Here is a 27,540-nt window from a genome sequence, read left to right as displayed (position 1 = left end):
AGGCTGCTGTACCCAGATGGGCACGGCCGCTGACTGGCACAGGGCTCCAGGGTGGTGCGGGCTAAGTAGGGACAGGGCAGAGACAGACTTGGGCTGCCAGTCAGACAAGGTGGCTTTCTGCTTTAACACGCTGGGTTTGCTTCTCCAGCAACATGTCACTCCCTTGTGCATCCCCTGAACTCTTCATTTCTGCAGTTTGACAGGGTGGTTTATGTCTGAGCCATCAGCCGAGCTGATTTCATTACCGTCCCACTGCTGCCGCCGCGGGGGACAGAGAAGCAGACAGGGAAACGGCTGATCGCTCCGTCGTTTGGACTGGCCTTGGGCTGGCTTGATGGGCGATCCCACCGAGCCAGTGCAGCTCCACAGACGGGCCGCATCAGGGGAATGGCCTGGAGAAGTCAAACGCCATGTTGGGCGTCAGCGAGAGCCCCGCTGCAGAGTGAATCCTAATGCACGGCTCTGCTTCCCTTGCACGGCAGGTGTGAGAAGTGCTACCTTTGTAAGGCCCTGGTGCCGCTGGCGGAGTATCCGAGGCACGTAGACGGCTGCCTGCAGACTGCGAGGGACGCTCAGGGAAACCGGAGGCTGCGCAGTGCCAAGGTGAGGGTGGAGTCCGGCCTCATTCCAAGGCCCAGGTGGGTTTGTTCTGCATCAGCGTTGCTGCTTGGCCTCCAGCGTGAGCGAGCGTGTGAGCGGCTGGGTGGACACGGCTCTGCCCACGGGGGAGCCGTGGCTACTGTCGCCTGTTGCCTTGTTACAACTACATCAACACACTCCAAGTGGGGGGAGGGCTGGCCTTGTCCTGCTGCACCCCAGTCCTGCCAGTTCCTGGGCTGACCACAGGTGGAATTGCTGGGAGAGAGGGAGGTGGGCACAGGGCAAGGGGACAGGACTGTGAAAGGGAGCCCGTTCCCGTGGGAGTCAGGGCCCCTAGCCAAGTAATCACTGCTCACAGAACGGGGGGGGGGAGGTGGCGGCGGCGGCAGCAGCATATGGAGGGCAAGGGTGGGGGGACGATGGCGTACAGAGGGCGGAGGTATACAGGGGTGGGGGCAGTGGCATGTGGGGGTTCGCAGGGGGGCGAGAGTGTACTGTGCGTGGGGGGGTGGCGTGCGTGGGTGGCGGTGGGTGGAGAGGCAGTGTCGGGTGGGGGGTACTGGCATACAGCGGGTGGTGGCGGGGGGTAAGGGCGTACAGGGGGCAGCAGTGGGCAGGGAAATGAGGGCGGACGGGCAGCGCCGTGTGGGGCGGTGGTGGCGGGAGGATGAGGGCGTACAGGGGGGTGAGAGCTGGGGGGCAGTGGTGTGTGTGTGGGGGGTGAGGGCGTGCAGTGGGGTGAGGGCATGCGGAGGTGCAGTGGCGGTCGGTGGCGTACAGGGGCTGAGGGTAGGGGTGTTGCAGCAAGGTCAGGCCACCTGCCATGGTCCCTGGGAGAGTCTGGGCAGGGCAGGCTGGGGCCGGAGGGGCGCCCTCCCTGTCAGCCCCGTGATGGCTCTGCGTTCTCCGTTGCCACAGGACGTTGGGAGGAGCGACGGCAGACTCCTCAGCATGCTGGAGATGTCCGAATGCAAGTCTGCAGGTGGGGACACCACATCTCCGAAGCACACGCAGTGTGGGGCCTGGGCTGTGCCCACCACTGGGGAGTAACCCGGCGCTGCCCCAGTATCAGCTGGCTCCGAGCCCACGGGGGAGCTGGCTGTTGGCAGCCATGGGGGAAAGGCCAGGGCCTGTATCTCCTCCCCATACGCTCCGGGAGCCCCACTGCTGCTCCAGCCCTGCACCTCGGTTAGCACAGACAGAGCCCGGTGCCACGACCAGCGCAGGTGGGGCAGAGGGACACCGGCGCAAGGTGCTTACAGGAGCTCTGAGCCCCTTGGGAACAAGGGTCTCGGCCCCTCAGCCTGACCCGTGGGCAGTGGCTGATTTCACCTGCAGCGCAGGCTCCGTTGGGGCTGGCTGCGCCCGGCAGTACGCCCGTGCCCCATGTCCCCGAGAAGAGCTGGCAGCTGGAGGTGGGGGCGGGCTGCCTAGCCAGCCTGGGGTCTGTGGGGTGCAGTGGCCAGGCTCACCCCTGAGCAGAATGCGCGCTGGGGTGGAGAAGCCTCCCCAGCCCTGCTGCTGGCTTGTCCCCGTGTTGGGCTCTGGGGCCAGGGCCCTAGGCGTGCTGGTGAGCGCCAGCCCGGCCAGGGGTTGGGAGTGTGAAATGCCCCTGACCCCGCTTCCTGGCGCGCCCCGGGGAGCAGGCCGCTCCTGCTCGCGGAGTGCAGGCGGCTGGTGGCAGCGGTGCCGCTGGCTCCCAGAGCCTGAGCTGCTGCGTCGTACGAGGCCCCGCTGTGTTCTCGTTGCAGATGCTGTTGCGGGGGCCGTGCTGGGAGCAGGAGGAGACCCGAGGTCGGCCGGTGCTTTGTGAGCTGCAGGTTTTCTTCCCCCTGCCCGGCCCGCCCCAGCAGCGCGGTGTGGCTGGCTGGCCTGGACAGCAGCGCCCGGCCCCGGCTGCGACCGTGCAGAGCCCGTGGAATGAGCACTGCCAAAAGGGCTCCCCTCCCGCGGCTCCGCTCGGCCTGGCCCTGCTTCCACCAGCCCCTTGTGAGCCCCGGGACAGCCTCAGTGCCAGCTCCCCACTTCATTCCCCAGCCCTGGGCCCTTCCTTCCTGCTGCTTCTCTCCCTTTGTGCCCCTTGCCCAGGCTCGTCACCTCCTGCTGTCCGCAGCTGAGCTGGGGCTCCTGGGGAGTCACGCTCCGGGCCCCCCGCAGCTGGCCACGCTCGGTGCTGCCCAAGGACAAGCTGGCTGGAGGTTGTGGCCAGCTGACCTGTTCGGAGGCTGTGCTGCGTGCAGCTGCTCCCTGGCTCCTTTGAGGGCAGGGCGGCGCAGTGGGGCTGGGGAAGGTGGACAGGCAAATCCTGCGAGGTGGAGGGGCTGCTCTCCACTCGGGGAAGGGCAGGTGGGGGCTGGTTCGGGGGGTGCAGGGAGCTTGGTTTGGGGTTGTCCTGGGCTGCTAGACTAGAGGACTGCCCGGCCCCCTCCTAGGGCTCATCCCAGGCCCTTCAGCGAGCTCCCAGGCCAGCTGTGCAGGGCGCGTCGGGCAGCTCCTTCCCAGCTGCTGACAGGTGCAACGCCAGCGAGTGTTCGGGCCTGGACAGGAGGGGGCAGAGCAGCTTGCGGCGTGAACGGGAGCCTTGGCGGCTGGGCCTAGACGCTGCTCAAAGGTGCTGGCTTCTTGCCTGGATTGGCATTTATCTCTTGCATTCCCTCCCCCATTCCCATTAGGCACGCCCCGTCGGGGGCTGAGGAGGAAGCCGGCGGCAGCCTGGCCCGGGAGAGCCCCCTTCCACACATGGCTTTCAGTGACTTGCCCAGTCCATCCTTGGTGTCCGCTCCCGAAGCCGCGGGCTACCCGGGGGGCTTCCAGCAGCAGAACAAGGGCAGCCGGAGGAGGAGGAGGAAATTCTGAGGCGTGAGCGATGGAAAAGGGACCTCGGGAGACCCACAGCGAAGGGGCAGCAGGGCCATAGCGAGAGCCCCGGGCAGAGCCCCTGCCCACGGCCAGGCAGCGTGACGTGCTTGTGTGCCAGGGCTGGGAGCCGTGGGCGAGAGACTCACTGCGGGGCGCTCGCCAGCCAGACACTGACATATATTTATGGATGTTTTTATGAAATGGCAGCGACCCGGTGGAGCATTCTGCGTCTTTCTTTGGGGCCGGGGGGCGGAGGAGGAGTAGCAGCGGGGGATGCCCCAGGGTGCCCAGCGCTGTCCTGGGCCTGCCCCAAAGGCCCTTGTGTCCTGCAGGGCTGGTTCGTACCCTGGCCGAGTGCGGGGCTTGGCTGTGCACGGGCAGGGCTCCCCACGGGCACCGGTGCCAGGCCAGCGGCGGGTCCCAGCAATTGCTTTTGGGTTCTCCTGAAAGCAGGAGGGTTTTCAAAGGCAGGGCTGGGGGGTGCCGGGGCATTGGGCGTTAGCTGTGCACCCAGTTGCTTGTTCTGTGAGGCTCTGGTGCCCTTTGCTCCACTCCTGCTCCAGAGCCGAGCGCACTTCCTGGGCACTGCTGGGAGCTGGGAGCGCCCCTGCAGGACCAGGAAATGCTAGAGCTTCAGAAAGGCGGATGTGTGATGTGGAGTGGCCCAGCCCTCCGAGTCGCATGGCACCTGCCCAGGCTGGGCCAGGCCTCCTGCTGCATCCTGTGCGGTGTCAGTAAACCAGGAACCTGCTGCCCTGGGAGCAGAGAGCTGGGTGCTGGCCAGGACACAGGCATGGCTGGGAATCAGATGTGTGCTGAGAACTCTGCTGGTTTACGGGCACAGACTGGCACGGCAGCCGGCGGGCACACCACTGCTCCCCTCCCCACGTTCACCAGAGCCTGCCGGGCTCCGCAAGTCACACAGAGGAAGGCGTGGCCCATGCTGGGCAGGGGCAGCCCGGGGGGGGGGGAGCGATTCGGGGCCCGCTGCAGGGGAGAATCCTACTGAAGTGAGCAGGGTTTGTCCTGCCCGAAAGCTGGAGCTGGGGTTTGCCCTGACTGGCCGGCCCGAGGGCTGCTGCTCACGTGCCAGGGCGTGTGCTGTGCCCTAGGCCAGCTGCCCTCCCTGCAGAGCCACCGCAGGCAGCCCAGCCCTGCCCCTGGCCGGCCGGGTTGGGCCCGGTGCTGGAAAGCAGCTGGTCGCCTGGTGCCCTCAAAAGACGCCACCTTCTGCCTCTGCTGTTGGTTTTCCCCGCAACCCCCACCCCCCGGCCATGCCCACGTTTCCACCCCCAGCCTCTCCCTGGACTGGGGGGAAGCCACTGCTGTGTCTGGCCTGCCCTGTGAGCCGCACAAGGGCCCTGGCCTGGGGGAGGGGTTCTCTGCCTCGCCCCTGTACTCCGCTGGCACCATCGTGGTATCTGTCCTCCCACCCTTGTGTGCGCCATGGGGCAGCGGGACCTGAGCTGCTGAGGGGCACTGGCTGACCCAGGGAGTCTGCTGGGCGGGGACTCGAACCCAGGTCTCTGGCCAGGCTGCCCCAGTGAGAGCGGGGCTGAGCCCTGCTCCAGGTGCTGCCTGACGCCATCAGCCTGGGCAGGGAGCGCCAGGCTCCATTGCAATGTGGGGGAAAGGGGCTGGCTGCACCCACCCCTGCCCGTCAGCCCCTCACGCCCGGGGAGCAAAAGCCAGACCAGTGACAGCCACTGGGAAACACGGCCCTCCAGGAGCCTGGGCAATCCCCTGCCCAAGTGACTGCAGCAAGCCGGGGGGGCTGGGGAAAGTCCGCCCCCCCCCCCGCAGGCGCTTGGCTCAGTGGCAGCTGGGCTGGGGCCTGGAGCAGAACGTGGTCCCCATGAGACTGTCCTCAGCTCTTGGCTGTGCTGGCTTCTGCCCCCTGGCCGGCTGCTGCCCCCCGCCCGGCTTTCGTGTTCCTGGCAGCGCACGCTGGGACGGAGCAGGGAGCGGGCGGATTTGACCCGAATGTTGCAGGGGGGTTGCAGTGGGGATGGGGGCCTTCCCTTGAAGGAAGCTACCTGAGCTGTAACCTGAGCCGGGAGGGGGTGGGAGAAATAACCCCTTCTGCCCCGAGACTGAACAAAGGAGAGGAGGAGCTGCGGGGAGGGGGAAGAGAGGAGCTGCAGGAGGAGTTTTGGTTTTTAGTTTCAGTTTTGGGCCGGGTGGTGCAACGCAGGGAACCCCAAGCTGGGGTCTAAGCTCCCTAACCCCCCCAGAAGGACTTGACTGAGGGGTCCTGGCTGTACCTACACGCTCTGCTGTAGACTGCGTTCCTATTGTCCAATAAACCACCTGTGTTGCTGGCCGGCCGAGAGTCCCGGGGAATCCCAGGCAGTGGGGTGCAGGGCCCTGACTCCCCCACGCTCCGTGACACACACATGTTAGCAAGGGCCCAGCTTCAGCCTGTGGCCACGCCAGAGCCCCCCCCAGCCCCACCGGCAGGGCCAGGGGCGGCTCTATGTGTTTTGCTGCCCCAAGCATGGCAGTCGGGCGGCTGCGGGCAGTCCACGGTCACGTGGCTTTGGCGGCGTTTCTGCGGGAGGTCTGCCGGACCGCAGCTTTGGCGTACCCATCGCCGGATTGCTATCGAAACCACGGGACCGGCAGACCTCCCACAGGCAAGCCGCCGAATGCCGCCTGACTGCCACCCTTGCAGGGACCGGCAGACTGCCCCCCATGGCTTGCCACCCCAGGCACGCGCTTGGTGCCCGGAGCCGCCCCTGGCCAGAGCTCTTCCTAAGGGTTCCCCACCCACGGCAGCCTAGCCCAGCCCCTGACCGTTGCTGCCTGAGGCCCCTGAGTTGCTGGAGCAGGGGAGGTGGCCGGTTCCCGGGGTTTGGTTCTGCCCAGTTCCCAGGGGCAGTCTGGCTTCCCTCCCTGCTCGGCTGGCCTGGGGCAGACCCCTCCCGCTCTGTGGGGCACAGCAGTGACCCTTTCTCCGTGGAGTGACAGCAGGGTCCCAGCCCAGGCTGAGGGGCCAGGCTCGACCCTTGCAGTCGGGGAGCACGTGTCCATGAGTCTAGAACATAGAATCAGAGACTCTCAGGGCTGGAAGGGACCTCAGGAGGTGTCTAGTCCAACCCCCTGCTCAAAGCAGGACCAACCCCAACTAAATCATCCCAGCCAGGGCTTTGTCAAGCCTGACCTTAAAAACCTCCAAGGAAGGAGACTCTACCACCTCCCTAGGGAACCCATTCCAGTTCTTCACCACCCTCCTAGTGAAATAGTGTTTCCTAATATCCAACCTAGACCTCCCCCACTGCAACTTGAGACCATTGCTCCTTGTTCTGTCATCTGCCACCACTGAGAACAGCCTAGCTCCATCCTCTTTGGAGCCCCCCGTGTAACACCGACAGACCCTGGTCGCTGGCGGGCGGGACCCAGCCTGGGACCTCTGGAGCTCAGTGCAGGAGCAAGCTAAGGCTGTAGACCAGACTCATTAATCTCTCTAAGGGGTCTCGGAGCCCCACGCCCAGCAGGCAGGCACCTGCGATTAACCTGGGCTGCTGCAGTCTTTCCTGAGCATGGGAGCTGGGAGGAGAACCCAGGAGTCCGGACGCCCAGCCCTGTGCTCCAGGTGGTGCATGTGCAGGTGTGAGGGGCTGGGCATGGCTGTTTCTGGTGGATTCAATGACCCCAGGGGTGATGCCCCTAGCTCCAGGAAGTGAAGGGTGTGTCTGGGAGGGCAGGGTCCCCGCTTTTCACCAGAGGCTGCGTGGATTGGCAGGCAGATGACAGGGCGGAGTATGTCCAGTAAGAGTACGTGTAGTAAGAGAGTTACGTGCAGGAAAACTTTATAGCTCGTCAAATGCTGCTTTCACTTTTGATATTCGACCACAGCCGGGAGAGCGTGTGGAGCGAGCACACGCAGCAGTGCTAGGAGCGCCCCGCAGCCCGCAGCAGCCACCCCAGCCCCGGTGAGTCAGGGCTGGGCACCGAGCAAGGTGCCAGCACAGGATGGGAGGGCTGTTGGTTGTCACCTGGGCAGGCTGCAGCTGTGGGGGTTTCCTGGGCTCTGGCGTTGGCTTGGTCGGGGGGTTGCTTTCACGTCTGACCCGTATGGTGCCAGCTGCTGCTCTAGCATATGGGGAGGTGCCGGCTCAGACATGAATTCATGTGGGACCCCCTGTCCCCCCCCCCGGCCCAGGGTGAGGAGCTGTTGGCCCACGTTGCAGGCCGGTGAGCAGTGCCAGGTCCCTCGGGGCGGAGCCGGGATGCTCCGAGCCGGTACAGCGAGCTCAGCACCCACCGGTTTCCCCCCAGCTCCTCTCCAAAGGGGCGACCTGGGGAACCTGGACCAGGCAGCAGCACCTGCTGGGACCCAGCGCCCTGGGCTCACACCCTGCTCCCCCTGCCGAGCCGCCCGCTGCTCCAACTGCTAGTTGGGAGGGGGAGGGCTCATTAATGTGGCTGCCTAATTAATGGCACAAATAATCGCTGAGCTAATTAAAACATTGGGCTCAAATCTACAAGTGCTAATTGGAACTGAAGGTAAATGCAAATTGGCCTGGAAATAGTCTGCCCCGGCTCGGCAGGAGGGCAGCCCCACTCTGTCTCCTCCCCCCGCAGTCTGAGCTGGCCCCACTCCGAGACGCCCTGCCAAGGAGCCAGGTGGGTTCTGCCAGGACCAGCCCAGCAGCACCAGACCTCTGCCGGGGCACTCGGAGAGCTGCCTGCGGGCGCCTGTGTTCCTGGCCCTCTCGCCCCGCTGCCCCCAGCCACTGCTTGGGGATGGGCCTGGCTCCGCGGCTGCAGCATCCGAGGAGCGGCTGGGGCTGGACACGAAAGCAATTCCCCCAAGGGTCCCAGCTTGGCCCAGGAAGCCCCCTCCAGCCCTGAGCGCTGCAACGGGGCCAGGCCTGGCCTACGGGGGACGCAGGCTCTGGGCTCCAGCCAGCTGGGGAGAAATGCAGGGTGCCAGTGGAGCATGGCACATCCTGGCCCCAGGCCACTCCCTCTCCGGGTACTTAGTGTGGTAGGATTCCAGTTCCTGACGCAGGCTGCCCGTCTGCAACTCGCCCTGGCAGAACCGGTTCCAAGGAGAGTCTGGAGCCTTTCCCGGCACAATGAAACTGTTTTCTAGGGATCCCAATGATCCCCCCCCCCCCCCCCGGCAGCAGGGTGACAGCCTGGGAGGGGTGCGCCAGTGGTGCCGTAGGTCAGGGGCCGGGTGCATTGGCAGAGCTGGAGGAGGACTGGCTGGGGGGACAGGTCAGAGGCCTTGGCAGAGCAGAGGGTACAAAGCTGGCACAGTGGCCCTAGAGTTCCCTGGTGAATGTCCCAGCGAGGGGCAGCCCCAGAGGCTGGGCCCAGCCGCAGGCCTGTGACACAACCCACTTCCTGGGGCTAAGCTGGGCGTCCGGCCTCCTGCACCACCACTGCCAGTTCAGGCAGTGTTGGGGGGGGGGGTCCAAGCAGCTCAGGGTAGAGACCTTCTCTCACCCCCCCCCCCGCCCCCATGGTGCCAGAGAGCCCGGCCTGGCCGCACAGCCTGGTCAAGCAGCAGGTTTGGCTTGGGGGGGAAGAGGGGCTGCTCCCAGCCCCGCTCTGTGAAAGGCAGAGTCACAGGGGCAAGCCATGCCTCAAGGGGCACACGGGGCAGCCCCACGCCACCCGGGGGGGCACACAGAGCCAGGGCGGGGCACAGAGAACCGGGTCTGGGGCAGCCCCGCGTCGCCCGGTGGGGCACAGAGAGCCAGGGCGGGGCACAGAGAAGCGGGTCGGGGGCAGCCCCATGCCGCCCGGGGGGGCACACAGAGCCAGGACGGGGCACAGAGAAGCGGGTCGGGGGCAGCCCCATGCCACCCGGGGGGGCACACAGAGCCAGGACGGGGCACAGAGAAGCGGGTCTGGGGAAGCCCCACGTCGCCCGGTGGGGCACAGAGAGCCAGGGCGGGGCACAGAGAAGCGGGTCGGGGGCAGCCCTACGCCGGCCGGGGGGGAACAGAGAGCCGGGGTGGGGCACAGAGAACCGGGTCTGGGGCAGCCCCGCGCCGCCCGGTGGGGCACAGCAGCTGGTGCCTCCCTCCAGCGAGGAGCTGGGGACCCCCAGCCACAAGCCACCTCACCCTGCGAACCGGCTCCCAGGCTGACCTCGCTTGCTCTGCCTGGCCACGCAGTCCTGCAGCCCTGGGCTGCGGGGCACAACCAGGAGGGGAGGCTCTGGCGACCCCGGTGCCCTACGCTGGGGCGGGACTGGAGCCGGCTGTCAGAGCTTTGCCCCCCCGACGCTGGCGCATGCTGGGCTCTGGCCCCGGCTGGGCGCCCCGCAGGGACCCTGGGGAGGGGGGTTGGCAGCTGTTTTCAGGGATGGGACGGGGGCGCAAGGTGGGCGGTGGCCAGGCGAGGACTGAGCCCTGGCTGCCCTCAGGTTAGCGCTGAAATCAGGCCTGGGTGAGGAGAGGGGAACGGGCAGAGTGGGGGGAACGGGGCAGGGTGAGGGTCAAGGGAAGGGGTGTGGCAGGGGAACGGGGGGAACGGGCAGGGTGAGGCAATGGACAGTTACACAAGAACAAACTGACTAGCAGTTTCCTGTTCCCAGAGAGGCCGGACCTGAGCCTGGGCAGCGTGAGGGGAAGGGAAGCTGTGGGGCGAAGCTAGTGCCAGCCCCACAGCCAAGCCCTGGGGCGCAGCGGCTGCGCCGTGGCAGGGGAGCTGGTCTCCCAGCATTGGGCACTGCCGGCGGCCGGCAGCTCGCACTGTTCACGCGTCGGCAGGGCCAGCTCCAGCGGGTGTCCTGGGGCCAGCACTGGCCGGGGGTGCTGTGTGCGCCAGGCTGGGAGTGGGTCTATCCTTGGTGCAGGGGCGCGGCATCGGCCCGCCTTAGCTCCCCGCAGCCACAGCCCCAGGCTGGGCTATCGCTTCGGGGCAGCGGTCAGGGCTTTGCCTCGGCTCGTCGTGCTCAGCTCTGGGCTCCTGCCACTGGGGCAGATCGTCCCCAGCTCCGGGCTGAGCTCCAGCGGCCTGGAGGGCAGTGCCCGGCGTGAGTTGTCCTGAAGGACCCAAGTTCCCCAGCTCATGACATTTCCTGTCACGTATCCTGAGGCCTTCCTCCGTGGCACTTGGGGGGGCTGCCGAGGCAAAGCTCCGGCCCGTGTGTCCATGCAGCCGGTGTTGTGGGTCAGGCACCTGCGTTCCTCGGACGGCTGTCGGTGCCCAGGTGGGCGCACAGTCCCATGGGCTGCGTTTCTGTGGGTGGCTCTGTGACGGCCGGGCAGTGTACACCTGGGTCACGGCTCCCAGGGCCGGGCTCTCGGCTCCGTAGCAGGGCCGGCTCTAGGTTTTTTGCTGCCCCAGGCAAAAAAAAAAAAAAGAAAAGAAAAAAAAACCTCCAAGAGCGCAACTGCAGAAAAAACCCCACTCGGAATGCCGCCCCTGGAATTGTGCCACCCCAAGCACGTGCTTGGTTTGCTGGTGCCTAGAGCCGGCCCTGCTCCGTAGGGCCCTTGGGAGGAACCCCCTGAAATGATGCTGTTCTGGCGGAACCCAACTGAGAGCGCCAATTCAGGACAAATTGCTTAAAGCAGGGCAGTTACAGCCCAAGGCTGGGGTTTTTCCACCTCTAAGGCAAACCAAACCAGTCAAAGACGACTTCGGTCTCACCCCACTGGCTAACCACACGTCACACAAGCAATTCCCTTAGACACTCCAGTTTCCCAGTATCACCACCAGTACCACTCGTTATGGGGACAAATCGTTATGAAAACCAATACCCCAGTAAAAGAAAAAAGGTTCTCCCAATCCCAAAGGACCAAGCCCCAGGCCCAGGTCAATATACAAATCAGATCTTACCCACAAATCACGCTGCTGCCAATCCTTTAGAATCTAAAATCTAAAGGTTTATTCATAAAAGGAAAAAGAAAGAGATGAGAGCTAGAATTGGTTAAATTGAATCAATTACATACAGTAATGGCAAAGTTCTTGGTTCAGGCTTGTAGCAGTGATGGAATAAACTGCAGGTTCAAATCAAGTCTCTGGAACATCCCCAGCTGGGATGGGTCATTCAGTCCTTTGTTCAGAGCTTCCGTTTGTAGCAAAGTCCCTCCAGAGATAAGAAGCAGGATTGAAGACAAGATGGAGATAAGGCATCAGCCTTATATAGTCTTTTCCAGGTGTAAGAACCTCTTTGTCCTTACTGTGGAAAATTACAGCAAAATGGAGTCTGGAGTCACATGGGCAAGTCCCTGCATACTTTGCTGAGTTACAAGGTATATTTGCCTTCTCTCCATGGGTCAATTGTATAGCTGATGGTCCTTAATGGGCCATCCAGCAGGCTAGGCAGAGCTGACACCAACTTGTCTGGGATGTCACCCAGAAGCATAGCATAAGTTTGCCATACAGACAGTATAGAGTCAATATTCATAACTTCAACTACAAAATTGATACACACATATAGACAGCATAATCATAACCAGCCAACCATAACCTTGTCTTAGACACCTCATTTGACCCCCTTTATACAAGATTTGGTGCCACTACAGGACTTTGGTTGCAACCATGTTCTATATGGTCCCAGTTCAAATCAATAACGTGACACCCCCTTCAGTGCGACAGCCCTTCTCAGGGGTCCCCTCTCTCTCGGGGGTTAAGCCGTAGGCTCCTCTACCTCCCAGGCCTGCACCTCTCCGAGTCTCCACCATGCCTGGCTCTGCTGTGGGCCCCGCAGGGAGTCCCCTTGCTCTGGGCCCCCGAGGCCTCCACACCCAGAGGGAATAATGCCCTCTTCCCCCCTCCCCCGCCCCCGATCTCCAGCCTGAAGTGACTCTCAGCCAGCAGAAAACAGGAGGTTTTTGAATGGCTGAACCCAGCCCAGGCCGTTCTCAAAGCCCCTGGGCCGGGCCAGTTCAGCACCATCCATCTTGGCCTGTCCCGCACCCCATGGGCTCAGGCTGCCTTTTGTCCCCAGTCCAGCAGCCCCCTCCCTCCAGCTGATCATCCTAGATCACCTTCCCCACCAGCCCCTCCTCTGTCCTTTGTCTTCCGTCCCAGGCAAACAGGTCACCTGGACCCTCCTGCTTCCGTCCTTCGTTCCCACTAGCTGGACCCGACTGGTCTCTCAGCCCATTGTCCCCCCACTGGCCAGAACCGGCTGACGAGCTGGGCTGGGCCTCCCGGTCATCTGTTGCTAGGGCACCCAATCTCCAGGCCATTGTCCTGGGTCCTGGCTGGTCTGGTAGGCGAGGTCACACCTAGTCCTCTGCAACAACAAACTCCACCCCCCACTGCGCTACATGTGCAGCACACAGGGAAACCGAGTCCCCCACACGCTGCATGCAACCCCCTGAGAAAACAAGACAATCCCCCGCTTTGGCACAGCCTGTCATGGCTCCCCAGGCCCGGCGCTCTCGCACGGCTCTCAGCAGTCCCTGGGGCCCCCATTCGGCGTGTCAGCCCCTGTAGGGTCACCCTCTCGCTGGGCTCAGCCCCTCGGCTTCCCAGCCTCCTGGGACTGACCCCCCAGAGCCCTCAGCACCCCAGGTCACGCCATGAGCTCCCTGGAGCGAGTGCACCTGGCTTGGACACCTGAGGGCGCCATGCACCCCCGGCTGCCTGACCCTGGAGTGACTCCCCGCCTGCCTGGGACAGCAGGAGGGTTAGGAGGTGTCTGGCCACAGCAGAGACAGAAAGTATCAGCCTGGTCCATCCGGGGCAGTGCAGAGCCCGGCGCCCTCTGACGGCCAGACACTTCTCCCCTGCCTCCAGCAGCCCCACCTCAGTCCTCTGTCCTCCAGCTGGTCGCACCCGCCTGGCTTCCCAAGGAGGGGCCAGCCACAGTTTGGTGTTGCTAGGTGCCAAATGTCCAGGAATTGGAGAGGCCACTGTCTTCTGGGTCTCGCCATGGGCATGGGGCCCAAGCAGCCAGGTGTTGGCCATGCCGGTATTGCTGGGCTTCTGCAAAGAGCAAACAGCCCTGTCCCCTCACCTAGTTACCCGTGGACCACGTCAGGGAAACTGAGGCACACACACTATTCATCCAAAATAGTATGAAAAATTCCCACTCTGTCACAGCACCCTCGGTGTGTGGTTGTGCAGCTGCCAGGGCTGGGCGTGTGCCAGGCTGGGCGTGAGCCAGGGCTGGATATGTGCCAAGCTGGGCAGTGCAGGCCGGGGCTGGGCATGTTTTGAGGCTGGGCTTGTGCCGGGGCTGGGCATTGGAGGCCAGGGCTGGACGTGTGTTGGGCTGGGCAGTGCAGGCTGGGGCTGGGTGTGTGCCAGGCTGGGGCTGGGCGTGTGCCGGGCTGGGCAGTGCAGGCCGGGGCTGGGCATGTTTTGAGGCTGGGCATGTGCTGGGCTGGGCGTGTGCCAGGCTATCTGCTCTGTGGTTAATCGGTGCTCAGGGATCTGTCGCTCTCTGCGCTCACAGGGGTGAGCTGAGGATTCACACCCTGCCGGGGGTGAGGCGCGGGGGTGAGGGGGGGAGGATCATGCTGGGGCCGCCCCACATGAATTATTGCAGCTGCTGAGCTCTGGGGGCGCTGGCAGGGGCTGGCTCTGCCTCCTGCCGCTGGGAAGTGCCAGCGCCCTGGCAAGGCTGGCAGCTGGGGAGCCCCCATGGCCCCCTGATTGTGGAGGGGCTCTGGGCTCGAGGGCAGGGCGCTCGCCCACCCTGGGGCCCGGTGCACCCAATGAGACACCTGCTCCTCCCTTGGCGGGTGCCTGGCCCGCAGGGCGGGGGCTGGGGGGCCATAGGCTGGCTCTGCAGCTGCCCCTTGGCGCAGGGAACTGACCCTGCTCTCTGCCCCTGCAGGCCCCAGATGAGTTCCGGCCAGGAAAAGCCCTTGGTGGGGAAGCCCCCCCCAAGCCAGCTGAGCCCCACGTGCCCTGGCCTCGGACTGGCTGGCGTCAGCAAGAGCGGCAGCCCCCAGGCCCAGAGCCGACACCTCACCGCGCAGGTAAACCCCCACTCGCTGCCCCCTGCTGCCAGCGCGCTCTGCTGGGGGCGCTCCCTGACCGGCCCTGCCTCCTCTCCCAGATGCAGAGCTCCCTGCAGCCCTTGTGCCTGTCGCTGGAGACGCTCCGTCGGGTTAAGGAGCACATGTTGGAGGCCATGGAGCGGGGCCTGAGCCATCGGACGCACGACCAAGCCACAGTGCGCATGCTGCCCACCTTCATCCGCGCCATCCCGGATGGCACCGGTAAGGGACAGGCTGTGGGTGCCCGGGGCTGGGGCCCCTCCTGGTACGTGCCCCAGGCTCCCCCTCCAGGGCCAGTGCTCCGGGGTGCTCCGGAGCTTGGGTGTCAGCACCCCCCCATCCCTGCTGGGCTGTGGCTGGGCCCCACACTAAGAACAGGGGCTTGGTGCCCCAGCCCATCATGTGCAGCCGGCGTGGGGCTCGCAGGCCCACGGGCACCTTTGTCCCCGTCGCTGACCACGCTGCACCTGGCGTCAGGCCTGCCCTGGGGACCTGCGAGCCCAGCGTCGCAGACTGGCCAGTGAGCCGGCGAAGGGTGCGGTGCCAGCTCTGGGGGGGACGCGGCTGCACAAGCTGGTGATTGGAGCCCGTCAGGGATGGTACCGCTGAGCAACTGGGTCCCTGGATCTGCCGGGCATGAGCGGCTCCTGCAGAAGCCAGGCAGGGCGCAGAGTACCTGCGTCCTGGGGGTGCCCCCCTGTACGCCAGGCTGGGGCACCCAGGCACTGACACCACGTCTGCTTGTCGGGCAGAGAGAGGCGAATTCCTGGTGCTGGAGCTGGGAGACACTGATTTGCGGGTGCTGCTGATGGAGCTGTCGGGGGACACATGCCAGAAGGTGACGATGAAGGACCAGCACTTTCCTGTGACAGACGCAATCGTGCAGGGCCCTGGTGAGAAGGTACGGGGGCAGGGCACCGCTCCTGCTGGACACGGGGTGACCCACCTGGCAACTGGCGGAGCAGGAGGTGGGACTGCGGCTGGCTGCATGCCAGCCAGTTCTCCGGCCCCACGGAGCCGGCGCCGGGCAGAGGGTGCGCCGGGAGCTGGGCAGCCTGGGGCGGGGGGGCGCTGTGAGCGCTGCACCAGCACAGCAGAGCCTGGAGCCGGCAGGGGGGCAGGCTTGGCTCCGGGCGAGGGGCAACCTCTGCCCTGCTAATTCCCAGCCTTGCTCCCCAGCTCTTTGCCTTCATGGCGACATGCCTGTGTGAGTTCCTGGACGGGCTCCACACGTGCCGGACGCACTTCGAGCTGGGCTTCTCCTTCCCCTTCAGCTGCAGGCAGACACGGCTGGACCAGGTGAGCTCATCGCTCCGGGCCTGCAGGGGGCGCTGTAGGGGGGGTTGGCTGGGGGCTCCCTGCAGGGGGCGCTGTAGGGGGATTGGCCGGGAGGGTTGGCCGGGGGCTCCCTGCAGGGGGCGCTGTAGGGGGATTGGCCGGGAGGTTTGGCTGGGGGCTCCCTGCAGGGGGCGCTGTAGGGGGGTTGGCTGGGAGCACTGGGGGCTCTCTGTAGGGGGCGCTGTAGGGGGGTTGGCTGGGAGCACTGGGGGCTCTCTGCAGGGGGCGCTGTAGGGGGGTTGGCTGGGGGCTCCCTGCAGGGGGCGCTGTAGGGGGGTTGGCTGGGAGCACTGGGGGCTCTCTGTAGGGGGCACTATAGGGGCGTTGGCTGGGAGCGTTGGCCGGGGGCTCCCTGCAGGGGGCGCAGTAGGGGAGTTGGCTGGGAGCGTTGGCTGGGGGCTCCCAGCAGGGGGCGCTGCGGGGCGTGGGGCAGGGCTGGCTGACTGCAGGGTCTGGGCTCTTTCCCGGCAGAGTTACCTGATCTCCTGGACAAAACGCTTCAAATGCCCCGGCGTGGAGGGGAGAGACGTGGTGGAGTTACTGCAAAGTGCCATCAACAAGCAAGCTGTAAGAGGGGAGACTCGGGGGGGGAGCAGTGCAGGGTGGAGGCTCCCTGTGTGGGGGTGGGTCAGTGTGGGGTGGGGGTCCCCTGGGTGGGCCAGTGTGGGGCAGGTTGGGGGCCCCCTGTGTGGGGGTGGGTCAGTGTGGGATGGGGTGGGGGCTCCGGGGGTGGGGGTCCCCTGGGTGGGCCATTGTGGGGCAGGTTGGGGGCCCCCTGGGTGGGGGTGGGGCAGTGTGGGGTGGGGGGCCCCTGCGTGAGCCAGTGTGGGGCAGGTTGGGGGCCCCCTGGGTGGGGGTGGGGCAGTGTGGGATGGGGTGGGGGCTCCGTGGGTGGGGGTGGGCCAGTGTGGGGCAGGTTGGGGGCCCCCTGGGTGAGCCAGTGTGGGGCAGGTTGGGGGCCCCCTGGGTGGGGGTGGGGCAGTGCAGGGCGGGGCTCCGTGGATGGGTTATGGTGGTGGCTGCTGATCGTGCCCTCTCTCTCTGCCTGGCCAGCGCTACAATATCAAGGTCATCGCTGTGGTGAACGACACCACGGGCACCATGATGAGCTGCGATCTCAGTGCAGGGCCGTGCGAGGTCGGCCTGGTTGTCGGTGAGTGGGACCCACCCCGGCCGGGACGCCCCGGGAGGCTGGCAGAGCCAGACGGGGCCAGGGCGCGGGGGAGGCGTGGGGCGGGGCTGGCTCCGGCATTGCCGGGCACAGACTGGCCAGGCGTCCCAGCCCCCTCACTGCTCTCCTGTACCCGGCAGACGCTGGCACCAACAGTTGCTTCATGGCGGAGGCGCGGCACGTGGAGGTGGTGGAGGAGAGCGAGGGCCGGATGTGTGTGGTCACCGAATGGGGCTCCTTTGGGGACAACGGCGCCTTGAATGACATGCTGAGCCCCTACGACCACCAGGTGGACCAGGGCTCCCTGAACCCAGGGAAGCAGAGGTAGGGTCAGGGGCCAGAGGCCGGGGGCATCCCTGGCAGGGGAGGGGCGCGGAGCATTGGCTACCTCTGATTCCCCGTCGGTGGCACCTGCTCCCCAGCGCCTGAGCCAGACCGCCCGTACCCAGGGCTCTGCGGGGGTGTGGGGCCCCAGCCCTACGGCCACCCATGCCCAGGGCTCTCCGGGGGTGCGGGGCCCCAGCCCCACGGCCGCCCGTGCCCAGGGCTCTCCGGGGGTGCCGGGCCCCAACCCCACGGTCGCCCATGCCCAGGGCTCTCCGGTGGTGCCGGGCCCCAGCCCCACGGCCGCCCGCCCGTACCCAGGGCTCTCCGGCGGTGTGGGGCCCCAGCCCTACGGCCGCCCGTGCCCAGGGTTCTCCGGGGGTGCTGGGCCCCAGCCCTATGGCCACCCATGCCCAGGGCTCTCCGGGGGTGCGGGGCCCCAGCCCTACGGCCGCCTGTGCCCAGGGCTCTCCGGGGGTGCGGGGCCCCAGCCCCACGGCCGCCTGTGCCCAGGGCTCTCCGGGGGTGCCGGGCCCCAACCCCACGGTCGCCCGTGCCCAGGGCTCTCCGGCGGTGCCGGGCCCCAGCCCCACGGCCGCCCGTACCCAGGGCTCTCCGGCGGTGTGGGGCCCCAGCCCTACGGCCGCCTGTGCCCAGGGTTCTCCGGGAGTGCCAGGCCCCAGCCCTATGGCCACCCATGCCCAGGGCTCTCCGGGGGTGCGGGACCCCAGCCCTACGGCCGCCTGTGCCCAGGGCTTTCCGGGGTTGCCGGGCCCCAGCCCCACGGCCGCCTGTGTCCAGGGCTCTCCGGGGGTGCGGGGCCCCAGTCCCACGGCCGCCCGTGCCCAGGGCTCTCCGGGGGTGCCGGGCCCCAGCCCCACGGCCACCCGTGCCCAGGGCTGGGCTGGGCTGGGCTGGGTGGTGGCCATGCCCAGGGAGTGGTGGCCCTGTGGCCCTGCCTGCCCAGCGTGCGGCTCAAGCCCCTTCACCCCCGCTCAGGTTCGAGAAGATGATCAGTGGCTTGTACTTGGGCGAAATCGTCCGGCACATTCTGGTCGAGCTCTTCAGCGGTCGCACGACTCCTGCCCTCCTGACCAAGGGGTTGGTCCAGACCCAGGACATCCTGGAGATCACAAAGTAAGTGGGTCCCCGAGGCCTGGGGTATACAGCAGCACCCCCTGCTGGCCAGGCCTGACAGCCAATAACTGCTGAGACCTGCAACCTCATTCCACTTGTGACTGAGTGACACACGAACCCACCTGTGGTGTGGAGAGCAAGTGTCCCCATCCCCACGCCCCAGGGTCAGGGCTCTGCCCCTGTGCCCTCCCTGCATCCTAGGGGTGCTAGGCACACAGCCGGATGGAAGTCTGTGACCCCTGTGCCCTCCCCATGCCCCAGGGGTGCCAGGCCTGGAGACAGATGGCAGGGCTCTGTCCTCTGTGCCCCCCCTGCGCCCTGGTGGTGCCAGGCCTGGAGTCTCTCCCCACACGTGTCAGGCCTGGAGGCTGATGGCAGGGCTCTGCCCCTGTGCTCTCCTTTGCAGCGAGCAGGTGGGACTGGCCACGGCGCAGCGTGTCCTGCGGGCGCTGGGGCTGGAGGCGAGCGACCAGGACTGCTTCATTATGCAGCAGGTGTGCACCGCCGTTTGCATTCGTGCCGCCGGCCTGTGCGCCGCCGGCCTGGCCGCCATCCTCAGCCACATGTGCAGGAACCGGGAGCTGACGCGCCTGAAGACCAGCGTGGCCGTGGACGGAGCCGTGTTCCGGGCCTGTTCCAAGTAAGGGCCCCCAGGACGGTGCCGGGCACCAGGGAACATGGGGCCTGCTCCCAGGCGTGCCAGCTGCCCCTCCGAGGGGCGGAGCTGTGGGGAATGGGGTAGTGGGGCTGGTGCCGTGCCCTGGGTTCTGTGGCCCCAGCTGGGCCCCATGGCGACAGGAGGGAGCTGTGGGCCCAGCACCCCCGGTGGTGGCTCCGCTCTAGCTGGCTGGGGGCCTGGCTGCCCCTCGGCTGCTGGGGGTCAGGGCGGGCCCATGGGGAGCTGGCTGCTCAGCCAGTCCTGCCAGCCCCGTGCCAGGCTCTCCCTTGGTCCCCAGGTTCAGCCAGACGCTGCAGCAGCTGGTGAAGCAGCTGGCCCCCGAATGTGAGGTCACCTTGGTGCAGTCGGAGGATGGCAGCGGCAAGGGGATTGCCATGGTGACCGCAGTGGCATCTAGGCTGGCAGCCCAGCGCCTCCAGGTGAACCAAATCCTGGCACTGCTGCAGCTCTCGCCTGATGCCCTGGGCAAGGTGCAGGCCTTGCTGAGACGGGAGATGGAGCTGGGGCTGAAGAAGGAGACACACGCCATGTCCTCCGTCCGCATGCTGCCCACCTACGTCTGTGCCACGCCCGACGGCTCGGGTGAGGGGCCGGCAGGCTGGGGCTCTGCGGGGGGCGCTGGCTGTGGGAGGCTGTGTGGGGTCATTCCTGCCTTGGGGGACCCCCCTCCCCGCTGCATCCCAGTGCTTCATCCCAGCCTGGGGGTCCCTGCGAGGAGATGGGGACACCTGGGCCTGGTTAGTCTGTGGCCTCCCTCCATGGGCGCGGGAAGGGCTGGGGGTGAAGGGCGGGAGCCCATGGGGTAGGGCCCTGCAGGGCTAGGCATGCGGTGGGGGTTTGCTGGGTGCCCGGAGCAGGAGCTGGTGCCTGGCTCTGACCCCCCCCCCCTTTCCCTGTGCCCTTTGCAGAGAGAGGCGACTTCTTGGCGCTGGACCTGGGAGGGACCAACTTCCGGGTGCTGCTGGTGCAGGTGGGCAGCCGGGAGCAGGGCGGCGTGCAGATCGTCAGCGAGGTGTACTCCATCCCACCGAATGTGGCCCAGGGCCCCGGCACCCAGGTACCGCGGGCTTCCCTCCCACTCCGGGGGGGCTGGAAATGCTGCCCCTGCTGCTGGGTGGGCTGGGGCTGCCTGGGGGGGGGCACCACCTCTCACTTCCCAGCCCCTACGCAGGGCCTGGCTTGGGGCTGTGACCCCAGCACCTGGTGCCCCCAGTGGGTGCCAGTGCCCTGGGCAGGCTGCAGCCCCCACTGACCCCCCCCCCAAATCTCTGCAGCTCTTTGACCACATTGTTGAGTGCATCGTGGACTTCCAGACCAAGCAGGGCATGATGGGTCACACGCTGCCGCTCGGCTTCACCTTCTCCTTCCCCTGCCAGCAGACCAGCCTGGACCAGGTGAGGGGCCGGGGCGACCGGCGCGGCGCTGGCTGAGGGGACGTAATGCAAACACCCCGCCGGGGGGGGGGCAGCCACTGCCCTGAACTTCCCCCTTGGGGCGCTAGGCAGGGGAAACGTTTGGGCCGTGGCCCCAGGAGGAGGCTGGGATGTGCCAGGGGAGGCGGGGGGGGGGGGGGGTGCCGTGCCCCAGGAGGAGGCTGGGACGTGCCAGGGGGGCTGGGGGGGGCATGCCCCAGGAGGAGGCTGGGACGTGCCAGGAGGAGGCTGTGGGGGGGTGCCCCAGGAGAAGGCTGGGACGTACCAGGGGAGGCTGGGGGGGGGCGTGCCCCAGGAGGAGGCTGGGACATACCAGGAGAAGGCTGTGGGGGGGGGCATGCCCCAGGAGGAGGCTGGGACGTGCCAGGGGAGGCTGGGGGGGGGCGTGCCCCAGGAGGAGGCTGGGACGTACCAGGAGAAGGCTGTGGGGGGGGGGCATGCCCCATGAGGAGGCGGGGATGTGCCAGGGGAGGTGTGGGGGGGCCGTGCCCCAGGAGGAGGCGGGGACGTGCCAGGGGAGGCTGGGGGGGGCCGTGCCCCAGGAGGAGGCTGGGACGTGCCGGGGGAGGCAAGGGGGGGCGTGCCCCAGGAGGAGGCTGGGACGTGCCAGGAGGAGGCTGGGGGGGCCGTGCCCCAGGAGGAGGCTGGGACGTGCCAGGAGGAGGCTGGGGGGGGCCGTGCCCCAGGAGGAGGCTGGGACGTACCAGGAGAAGGCTGTGGGGGGGGGGCATGCCCCATGAGGAGGCGGGGATGTGCCAGGGGAGGTGTGGGGGGGCCGTGCCCCAGGAGGAGGCGGGGACGTGCCAGGGGAGGCTGGGGGGGGCCGTGCCCCAGGAGGAGGCTGGGACGTGCCGGGGGAGGCAAGGGGGGGCGTGCCCCAGGAGGAGGCTGGGACGTGCCAGGAGGAGGCTGGGGGGGCGTGCCCCATGAGGAGGCGGGGATGTGCCAGGAGGAGGCTGGGGGGGGCCGTGCCCCAGGAGGAGGCTGGGACGTGCCAGGAGGAGGCTGGGGGGGGCCGTGCCCCAGGAGGAGGCTGGGACGTACCAGGAGGAGGCTGGGGGGGGCGTGCCCCAGGAGGAGGCTGGGACGTACCAGGAGGAGGCTGGGGGGGGCCGTGCCCCAGGAGGAGGCTGGGACGTGCCGGGGAGGTAGGGTGGGGCGTGCCCCAGGAGGAGGCTGGGATGTGCCAGGAGGAGGCTGGGGGGGCCGTGCCCCAGGAGGAGGCTGGGATGTACCAGGAGGAGGCTGGGGGGGGGCGTGCCCCAGGAGGAGGCTGGGACGTACCAGGAGGAGGCTGGGGGGGGACGTGCCCCAGGAGGAGGCTGGGGGGGGCCGGGGAGGTAGGGTGGGGCGTGCCCCAGGAGGAGGCTGGGATGTGCCAGGAGGAGGCTGGGGGGGGCGTGCCCCAGGAGGAGGCTGGGGGGAGGGTGCCCCAGGAGGAGGCTGGGACGTACCAGGGGAGGCCAGGAGGAGGCTGGGACGTGCCAGGGGAGGCTGGGGGGGGCCGTGCCCCAGGAGGAGGCTGGGACATGCCAGGAGAGGCTGGGGGGGCTGTGGCCAGGGCAGGCAGCGCTTCCGTCCCTGCCTGCAGCTGGGGCCTGTCTTCCCAGCGCCCTTGGTGCGCAGCAGGCTGCCTGGTGCCAGGAGCCCATTGATGCTAACGCCCGCGGGCTGGGAGGTGCCCGCAGACGGGGGCTGTGATGCCGCAGGTGGTACTAGCCAGGTTGCTGCTAAGTGGATTGTTCTGTAGCTTGTTAACTCTCAACCCTCCTGTCCGGTCCCCAGGGCGTCCTGCTGAGCTGGACCAAAGGATTCAGCGCCTCAGGCTGCGTGGGGCAGGACGTGGTGAAGCTGCTCCGGGAGGCTCTGAAGCGCAGAAATGTACGACACGGGGGCTTGGGCAGGCAGCCCTTGAGCGGGGGTGGTGGTGCAGGGCATTGTACTGGGCCAGGGGGCAGGGGTGGGGTGAGGCATCGTAGTGCCAGGCCATCGGGCCAGGCGGGGCATCAGGCTCCCGGGTGGGGGTGTTGTGCCCGGCCGGGCATCGCGCCAGGAGCACCGGGCAGGGGGTTAGGTTGCCGGGGGCTCAGGGCTGTGTGATGCTCGGTCTCAGCCCGACGGTGCCCCGGTGATGCCCAGGCACAGGATGCTGGCGTGTCTGGGGAGCAGGTGGGCGCCCGGCCGGGCTGAGGCTGGCAGCTCCCTCCGGGAAGATGCAGAGGGAGGGGCCGTTTCCCAGGAGACGGGGAGGGCAGTGTGCCAGTGCTGTTGCTCTGGTGACGGGGAATTGTGTTGCCTAGTAACGGGTCTCATTCTTTCTAGCACTTTGCGCTGGATGTGGTTGCCATAGTGAACGACACCGTGGGAACCATGATGTCGTGTGGCTACGACGACCTCAACTGTGAGGTCGGCCTCATTGTGGGTAAGTGGCAGCCCCCCCCAGTGCCCAGCGGGCAGGCGCACCCCCCAGCCCCAGGGCAAGGCACTGCCCGGCCTGGGGGGGTTCAGGAGCCAGGACAGTGTTCAACCCCCTCTGCCTGGCCCCCACCCCCTGTAGCACATGGCCTGTGCCCCCCCACCCTCCCGCAGTGCTGGCCCCTGGACATTGCCCCACTCCAGGGGCTAGTGCAGCAGGGGAGAGGACGCTGCCCCAGCTGCCCCAGCCTGGCTGGGAAGGGGCCTGTGCTGACGCCCCCTCCCTCCCGCCCAGGCACGGGCACCAACGCCTGCTACATGGAGGAGCTGCGGAACGTGGGCACCCTGGCGGGGGAGGAGGGGCGGATGTGCATCAACATGGAGTGGGGGGCGTTCGGCGACAACGGCTGCCTGGACGCGTTCTTCACCCCCTTCGACAGACAGGTGGACGAGGCCTCGCTGAACCCCGGCAGGCAGAGGTGGGCAGGGCCAGGGCCACACCGGGGCTGGGCCGGGCGGCAGGGGTGGGGCACTGGGGGCAGAGGGACTAAGCAGGGGCTGCGCTGGGGCTGTACTGGGGTGGGGGGAGCAATGGCCACACCATGCCGGGCAGGGGGCCATACTGGGCCTGGGCAGAGGCTGCACAAGGGCAGGCCTGGCCAGGGGGCTGTACCGGGGTGGGGAAGGGGCTGGCCAGGGGCCATCCTGGGGCGGGGCAGGGCAGGGCCGGCCAGGGGCTGTACCGGGGTGGGGAAGGGGCTGGCCAGGGGCCATCCTGGGGCGGGGCAGGGCAGGGCCGGCCAGGGGCTGTACCGGGGTGGGGAAGGGGCTGGCCAGGGGCCATCCTGGGGCGGGGCAGGGCAGGGCCGGCCAGCGGCTGTACCGGGGTGGGGAAGGGGCTGGCCAGGGGCCGTCCTGGGGCGGGGCAGGGCAGGGCAGGGCTGTACCGGGGCAGGTGGCTGTCCTGGGGGCAGGGTAGGGCTGGGCCAGGGTCTGTACTGGGGTGCAGAAGGGGCTGGCCAGGGGCCGTCCTGGGGCAGGGCTGTACCGGGGCAGGGCTGGCCAGGGCCCCTGCAGCTGTGCTGACGGCCGGTCGGTCTCTCCTGCCGGGGCAGGTTCGAGAAGCTCATCAGTGGCATGTATCTGGGCGAGATCGTCCGGCGCATCCTGCTGGTGCTCACGGCCAAGGGGATCCTGTTCCGAGGCCGCCCGTCCCCCGAGCTCCAGACCCCGGACATCTTCCAGACCAAGTTCCTGTCGTCCATCGAGAGGTGAGCGCGGGGCGGGCGCAGGAGGGTGAAGGGGACAGGCGCTGTCGGTGCCCATGGCTCCTGCGGGGGGGCGGGGAGCGAGGGCCTGGAGCTGCACTGACGGTGCCCCGGTGTCCCCACAGCGACGGCCTGGCCCTGCGGCAGGTGTGCGCCATCCTGGAGGACCTGGGGCTGCACGTCACCAGCGAGGACAGTGTGCTGGTACGGGAGGTGTGCCAGGTGGTGGCCCGGCGCGCGGCCCAGCTCTGCGGGGCAGCCGTGGCTGCTGTGGTGGAGAAGATCCGGGAGAACCGGGGTCTGGAGCAGCTCGTGGTGACGGTGGGCGTGGACGGGACGCTCTACAAGCTGCACCCACAGTGAGTGGGGGCGGCTGGGCCCTGCTGGCACATGGGGGAGGGACTCGCCCCCCCCCCCCCCGGCTGTGCCAGCAGATGGGTGCAGAGGAGCTGCTTGCCCCTGCATGGGGGAAGGGCCCGTGCTGGCGGGTGGGACAGGGATGAGTTGCAGCAGGTGCGGCCGAGGGCAGGGACACGGGGCTTGCTTGTGGGTGAGCAAAGGAGAGCTGCAATGGCTGGCTGCAGCGCCCGGCAGGGAGTGAAGGGGGCAGGTTGCAGGGCCCGGCGGGCAGTGAAGGGAGCAGGTTGCAGGGCCCGGCAGGGAGTGAAGGGAGCAGGTTGCAGGGCCCGGCGGGCAGTGAAGGGGGCAGGTTGCAGGGCCCGGCAGGGAGTGAAGGGAGCAGGTTGCAGGGCCCGGCGGGCAGTGAAGGGGGCAGGTTGCAGGGCCCGGCAGGGAGTGAAGGGGGCAGGTTGCAGGGCCCGGCGGGCAGTGAAGGGGGCAGGTTGCAGGGCCCGGCAGGGAGTGAAGGGGGCAGGTTGCGGGGCCCGGCAGGGAGTGAAGGGGGCAGGTTGCGGGGCCCGGCGGGCAGTGAAGGGGGGGCAGGTTACGGGGCCCGGCGGGCAGTGAAGGGGGGGCAGGTTACGGGGCCCGGCAGGGAGTGAAGGGGGCAGGTTGCAGGGCCCGGCGGGCACTGAAGGGGGGCAGGTTGCAGGGCCCGGCAGGGAGTGAAGGGAGCAGGTTGCAGGGCCCGGCGGGCAGTGAAGCGGGGGCAGGTTGCGGGACCCGGCGGGCAGTGAAGCGGGGGCAGGTTGCGGGGCCCGGCGGGCAGTGAAGCGGGGGCAGGTTGCGGGGCCCGGCGGGCAGTGAAGCGGGGGCAGGTTGCGGGGCCCGGCAGGGAGTGAAGGGGGCAGGTTGCGGGGCCCGGCGGGCAGTGAAGGGGGGGCAGGTTGCGGGGCCCGGCGGGCAGTGAAGCGGGGGCAGGTTGCGGGGCCCGGCGGGCAGTGAAGGGGGGGCAGGTTGCGGGGCCCGGCAGGGCAGTGAAGGGGGCAGGTTGCGGGGCCCGGCGGGCAGTGAAGGGGGGGCAGGTTGCAGGGCCCGGCGGGCAGTGAAGGGGGCAGGTTGCGGGGCCCGGCGGGCAGTGAAGGGGGCAGGTTGCGGGACCCGGCGGGCAGTGAAGGGGGGGCAGGTTGCGGGGCCCGGCGGGCAGTGAAGGGGGGGCAGGTTGCGGGGCCCGGCGGGCAGTGAAGGGGGCAGGTTGCGGGGCCCGGCGGGCAGTGAAGGGGGCAGGTTGCGGGGCCCGGCGGGCAGTGAAGGGGGGGCAGGTTGCGGGGCCCGGCGGGCAGTGAAGGGGGGGCAGGTTGCGGGGCCCGGCAGGGAGTGAAGGGAGCAGGTTGCAGGGCCCGGCAGGCAGTGAAGGGGGGCAGGTTGCAGGGCCCGGCGGGCAGTGAAGGGGGCAGGTTGCGGGGCCCGGCAGGGAGTGAAGGGGGCAGGTTGCGGGGCCCGGCAGGGAGTGAAGGGAGCAGGTTGCGGGGCCCGGCGGGCAGTGAAGGGGGGGCAGGTTGCGGGGCCCGGCGGGCAGTGAAGGGGGGCAGGTTGCGGGGCCCGGCGGGCAGTGAAGCGGGGGCAGGTTGCGGGGCCCGGCGGGCAGTGAAGGGGGGGCAGGTTGCGGGGCCCGGCGGGCAGTGAAGGGGGAGCAGGTTGCGGGGCCCGGCGGGCAGTGAAGGGGGAGCAGGTTGCGGGGCCCGGCGGGCAGTGAAGCGGGGGCAGGTTGCGGGGCCCGGCGGGCAGTGAAGCGGGGGCAGGTTGCGGGGCCCGGCGGGCAGTGAAGGGGGGGCAGGTTGCGGGGCCCGGCGGGCAGTGAAGGGGGGGCAGGTTGCGGGGCCCGGCGGGCAGTGAAGGGGGGCAGGTTGCGGGGCCCGGCGGGCAGTGAAGCGGGGGCAGGTTGCGGGGCCCGGCGGGCAGTGAAGGGGGGGCAGGTTGCAGGGCCCGGCGGGCAGTGAAGCGGGGGCAGGTTGCAGGGCCCGGCGGGCAGTGAAGCGGGGGCAGGTTGCGGGGCCGGCGGGCAGTGAAGGGAGCAGGTTGCGGGGCCCGGCGGGCAGTGAAGGGGGGGCAGGTTGCGGGGCCCGGCGGGCAGTGAAGCGGGGGGCAGGTTGCGGGGCCCGGCGGGCAGTGAAGGAGGGGCAGGTTGCGGGGCCCGGCGGGCAGTGAAGGGAGCAGGTTGCGGGGCCCGGCGGGCAGTGAAGGGGGGGCAGGTTGCGGGGCCCGGCAGGGAGTGAAGGGGGCAGGTTGCGGGGCCCGGCGGGCAGTGAAGCGGGGGCAGGTTGCGGGGCCCGGCGGGCAGTGAAGGGAGCAGGTTGCGGGGCCCGGCGGGCAGTGAAGGGAGCAGGTTGCGGGGCCCGGCGGGCAGTGAAGGGGGGGCAGGGGCCCCGGCGGGCAGTGAAGGGGGGGGCAGGGGCCCGGCGGGCAGTGAAGCGGGGGCAGGTTGCGGGGCCCGGCGGGCAGTGAAGGGGGCAGGTTACAGGGCGCTCGGCCTCACTCCCCCCCTCTCTGCAGCTTCGCGCAGCAGGTGCAGGAGACGGTGCGCCAGCTGGCCCCACGCTGCAGCGTCACCTTCCTGCAGTCGGAGGACGGCTCGGGGGAAAGGCGCCGCGCTCATCGCAGCTGTTGCCTGTCGTGTCGCCCGCCACCAACGGGCCTGAGCCTGCTCTGGCTGGCGCCAGCCCCGGTCCTGCAGCGGGGAGTGGATGGCTGGGTCCAGCCCTGCCCTGCCCACGGGGACTGCGCCAGGCAGCTGGGACGCGGACTCAGCCTGGGCCCTACGCCGAGGCCCCTGTGAGACGGGCTCTCCCTGCCCCGTGCCAGGGCATCGTGCCACCTGAGCTGGCATGCGGGGGGCGAAGCATAAACCAGCTTTCTGCACAACTCAGCGGTGAGGTGTCTCTTGCTGCCAGCGCCGGACACTGGAGGCCCCCGTGTTGGGAGGAGCTCGGGCGCCCTGCAGGCCGTTTGCATCCCCACGCGGCCCCAGGGACCGTCTCCCGTCTGC

General features: G+C 68.3%; 2 protein-coding genes across 20 annotated transcripts in view; both read left to right on the top strand.

Annotated features, from left to right (window-relative positions):
* Positions 1–3,678, top strand: part of UIMC1 (ubiquitin interaction motif containing 1) — a 65,647-nt gene extending 61,969 nt beyond the window's left edge. For 4 of the 19 annotated variants that reach the window (XR_010589958.1, XM_065555197.1, XM_065555198.1 and 1 more), the window contains 4 exons: positions 483–603; positions 1,519–1,582; positions 2,352–2,394; positions 3,273–3,678. Coding sequence is in view for 10 of the 19 variants with exons in the window: in XM_065555197.1 (XP_065411269.1) it covers positions 483–603; positions 1,519–1,582; positions 2,352–2,394; positions 3,273–3,456 (412 nt within the window). In the remaining 9 variants the exon portion in view is untranslated. The other 15 variants (XR_006173020.2, XR_006173023.2, XR_006173025.2 and 12 more) reach the window with 9 other exon arrangements.
* A 136-nt stretch (positions 3,679–3,814) lies between these two features.
* HK3 (hexokinase 3) lies at positions 3,815–27,416 on the top strand. Its single transcript, XM_008174272.4, is given in 20 exon segments — positions 3,815–7,394; positions 14,225–14,369; positions 14,450–14,612; positions 15,143–15,291; positions 15,570–15,689; positions 16,200–16,295; positions 16,782–16,881; positions 17,040–17,223; positions 18,223–18,360; positions 18,767–19,000; positions 19,317–19,621; positions 19,948–20,096; positions 20,314–20,433; positions 22,258–22,353; positions 22,795–22,894; positions 23,183–23,366; positions 24,003–24,158; positions 24,281–24,514; positions 27,048–27,129; positions 27,131–27,416. Coding segments are annotated over 19 exon segments (2,811 nt in total). The 5' UTR covers positions 3,815–7,394; positions 14,225–14,231; the 3' UTR covers positions 27,194–27,416.
* Positions 27,417–27,540: the final 124 nt, after the last annotated feature.

The sequence above is a fragment of the Chrysemys picta genome, chromosome 8, assembly GCF_011386835.1.
Source record: "Chrysemys picta bellii isolate R12L10 chromosome 8, ASM1138683v2, whole genome shotgun sequence".
NCBI classification, from domain to species: Eukaryota; Metazoa; Chordata; order Testudines; family Emydidae; genus Chrysemys; species Chrysemys picta.
This window is presented reverse-complemented; position numbering and strand designations above follow the sequence as displayed.